We start from the raw sequence: 3,001 nt of genomic DNA, 5'->3' as shown, positions 1-3,001 counted from the left end.
AAAAAATCATTTTGGGGTATTGTGTGTAGTTGGGTGATAATTATTTTATATTTTATCCATTTTGAATTCAGGATGTAACACAACAAAATATGGAATAAGTCAATTGGTATTCATATTTTCTGAAGGCACTGTATTATGGTCCAAACACACCAACACAGTCGTCAAGAGGGTATGACAACGCCTCTTCCCCTTCAGGAGGCTGAAAAGATTTGGCATGGGCCCTCAGATCCTCAAAATGTTCTATAGCTGCACCATTGAGAGCATCTTGACTGGCTGCATCACCGCTTGATATGGCAACTGCTTGGCATCCAACCGTAAGGCACTACAGAGGGTAGTGCGTATGGCCTAGTAAATCACTGGGGCTGAGCTCCCTGCCATCCAGAACCTCTACACTAGGCGGTGTCAGAGGAAGGCCCTAAAAATGGTCAAAAACACCAGCCACCAAAGTCATAGACTGTTCTCGCTGCTACCACATGGCATGCGGTACCGAAGCACCAAGTCTGGGAACTAAAGCCTCCTGAACAGCTTCTACCCCCAAGCCATAAGACTGCTGAACTGTTAATCAAATGGCTACCCTGACTACTTGCATTGACCCCCTTTTTATTTGCACTGAGTTTCTTGCACCGCCTCTATGCATACTCATTGGACTCTACTCAAACACTTACTGGACTCTACCCACACACTCACTGGACTCTACCCATACACTTACTGGACTCTACCCACACACTCACTGGACTCTCCTCACACACTCATTGGACTCTACTCACACACTCACACATTCTACACTGGCACTCCAACACATGCATACACACACACCTATACGTATTACCTCAATTACCTCAACTACCTCGTACCCCTGCACATTGACTCGGTACCAGTACTCCTTGTATATAGTCTCATTATTGTTATTTTATTGTGTTACTATTTCCTTTTAGCAAATGTTTCTTACTTTTGAACTCTGCACTGTTGGGAAAGGGTTCGTAAATACGTATTTCACGGTAAAGTCTACACCTGTTGTATTTGCTGCATGTGACATAACATTTTATTTTTATTTAATATTGTGGCTGTAGAGGGTAATTTATCAAACTCGTCTCTATATTAATTGTATCTTTTTTCTTTTTTTCTTGATTGTCTTAATCCTGCTGATTGGTTTTAATGTCTGTGTAAAAAAGCCGTACCTTTACCGTACACAACACTGGAGACTGCTGAGGGGATGATTGGCTCATAATAACGGCTGGAACGAAGCGAATGGAATGGTATTAAACACATGGAAACCATGTGTTTGATGTATTTGATACCATTCTACTTATTCTGCTGCAGTTGCAAAATGAGCTCGAAAAAAGCTTTAGTAAACTGTATTAATACGTGTTAGCGTTTATTGGAGACGGGTTGATGGGATGTTTGTGGAGTAGCGAGCGTTTATTGGAGACGGGTTGATGGGATGTTTGTGGAGTAGCGAGCGTTTATTGGAGACGGGTTGATGGGTTGTTTGTGGAGTAGCGAGCGTTTATTGGAGACGGGTTGATGGGATGTTTGTGGAGTAGCGAGCGTTTATTGGAGACGGGTTGATGGGATGTTTGTGGAGTAGCGAGCGTTTATTGGAGACGGGTTGATGGGTTGTTTGTGGAGTAGCGAGCGTTTATTGGAGACGGGTTGATGGGATGTTTGTGGAGTAGCGAGCGTTTATTGGAGACGGGTTGATGGGATGTTTGTGGAGTAGCGAGCGTTTATTGGAGACGGGTTGATGGGTTGTTTGTGGAGTAGCGAGCGTTTATTGGAGACGGGTTGATGGGATGTTTGTGGAGTAGCGCAACGTGTGTTATTAGTTAAGTTTGTTCACTCGACAAGGTGACCAATTCATTAGTGTTAACATCAAAATCTCTCTTTATCATCTTAAGGACATTCATTTCAATGCTTTATGGCAGTCAATAAGTCATGCCATAACAGCACTTAGTAGGTTTTATGGTATAAAGTACAATATAAATATAACGCATATCTTTCTGGTAAAAATGTAAACACAAAACGCCCAAATATTGAAATGATGTAGCACACTCAATTGTTTCAGATTACTAATCACTTTTATTTGGTCAATATGAGATATCTAACACATATCAGTGATACGCCTTATGCTCATAAACTTCATGCCACTCATGCCCATATCTCTGAAGCTCCTGTACTCTCCAGGCCTCATGTACATCTGCCTGCCTCTGAAGTGGGGCTGCTCGTACATCAGCCAGTGGCCGTCCATCACGTTGCAGGACTGGCAGTCTGACATACGGTAACGCTCCTGGATGGAGTCACAGTCGTCCATCATCTCGTGCATCTGACCTCCGAAGTTCTCCCTCTCGTAGATCCTCATCCTGTAGTTTCCACGGTGCTGTTAGGAGGAAATAAGAACATGTTGAAATATTTACTGAATGCACCAGACTGCTGAATAGCTCAAATATGATTTGCGTGATTAATTAAGGATTTATGGGCTGTTACAGCAGCCTGAATATCATATTTTACCATGGGGATCATGCGGCAGGACCTGATACCATCGCTCATTCCCATCATACTCTGGTAGTCAGAGTACTCTCCCCTCTTCATGAAGTACTGGTTTCCCATGTAGTTGGGGCGCTCGTACACCATGAAGCATCCACTCTGGACCCTGCAGGATTGGCACCTGCTCATGTAGGAGGAAATGTCAGGGCAGTCGGAGCTGCACTCATAAGAGCGGCCCTGGAAGTTTCTGTCCTCGTAGAAGGTGGCCTGAAAACACAATGTATTTATTTATAATTTCTAAATATATAATTCAATAAATGCAACAAATATAAGAGGCTTTTAGTTTTGTACGTAAAGATATGAAGATAATATAGAGAAAAATGTGTTTTAGAATAAAATGAAAATAAATGCTTACTCTTCCCATGTTCATGCCGGTGGTGGTCATTGTTGGTCACTGAGTTGCTGCTGTTGCTGCTGCTACTGCTGCACTGATGTCCTGTCTGTGGTAACCCTTACT

The 3,001-nt window shown here is 42.9% G+C and overlaps 1 protein-coding gene across 1 annotated transcript; it reads right to left on the bottom strand.

Annotated features, from left to right (window-relative positions):
* Positions 1-2,056: 2,056 nt before the first annotated feature.
* Positions 2,057-3,001, bottom strand: LOC106582323 (gamma-crystallin M3). The gene is made up of 3 exons (XM_014165304.3): positions 2,900-3,001; positions 2,509-2,751; positions 2,057-2,377 (listed from the first exon to the last, which is right to left on the bottom strand). Exons 1-3 carry the CDS (start codon positions 2,927-2,929, stop codon positions 2,102-2,104), a joined length of 549 nt encoding a protein of 182 aa, XP_014020779.1. The 5' UTR covers positions 2,930-3,001; the 3' UTR covers positions 2,057-2,101.

Source organism: Salmo salar, chromosome 21 (assembly GCF_965601325.2).
Source record: "Salmo salar chromosome 21, fSalSal1, whole genome shotgun sequence".
NCBI classification, from domain to species: Eukaryota; Metazoa; Chordata; class Actinopteri; order Salmoniformes; family Salmonidae; genus Salmo; species Salmo salar.
Note: the sequence above shows the minus strand (reverse complement) of the source record. Positions and strands in the feature narration are given on the sequence as shown.

What these genes read in the sequence shown, in the direction of transcription:
- LOC106582323 (XM_014165304.3), bottom strand. Translation starts at nt 2,929, where the DNA reads ATGACCACCACCGGCATGAACATGGGAAGA. An exon ending in CCGGCATGAACATGGGAAGA is followed by an intron (nt 2,752 to 2,899) that starts GTAAGCATTTAT and finishes TTGTGTTTTCAG; the next exon opens with GCCACCTTCTACGAGGACAG. An exon ending in CCTGCCGCATGATCCCCATG is followed by an intron (nt 2,378 to 2,508) that starts GTAAAATATGAT and finishes TCCTCCTAACAG; the next exon opens with CACCGTGGAAACTACAGGAT.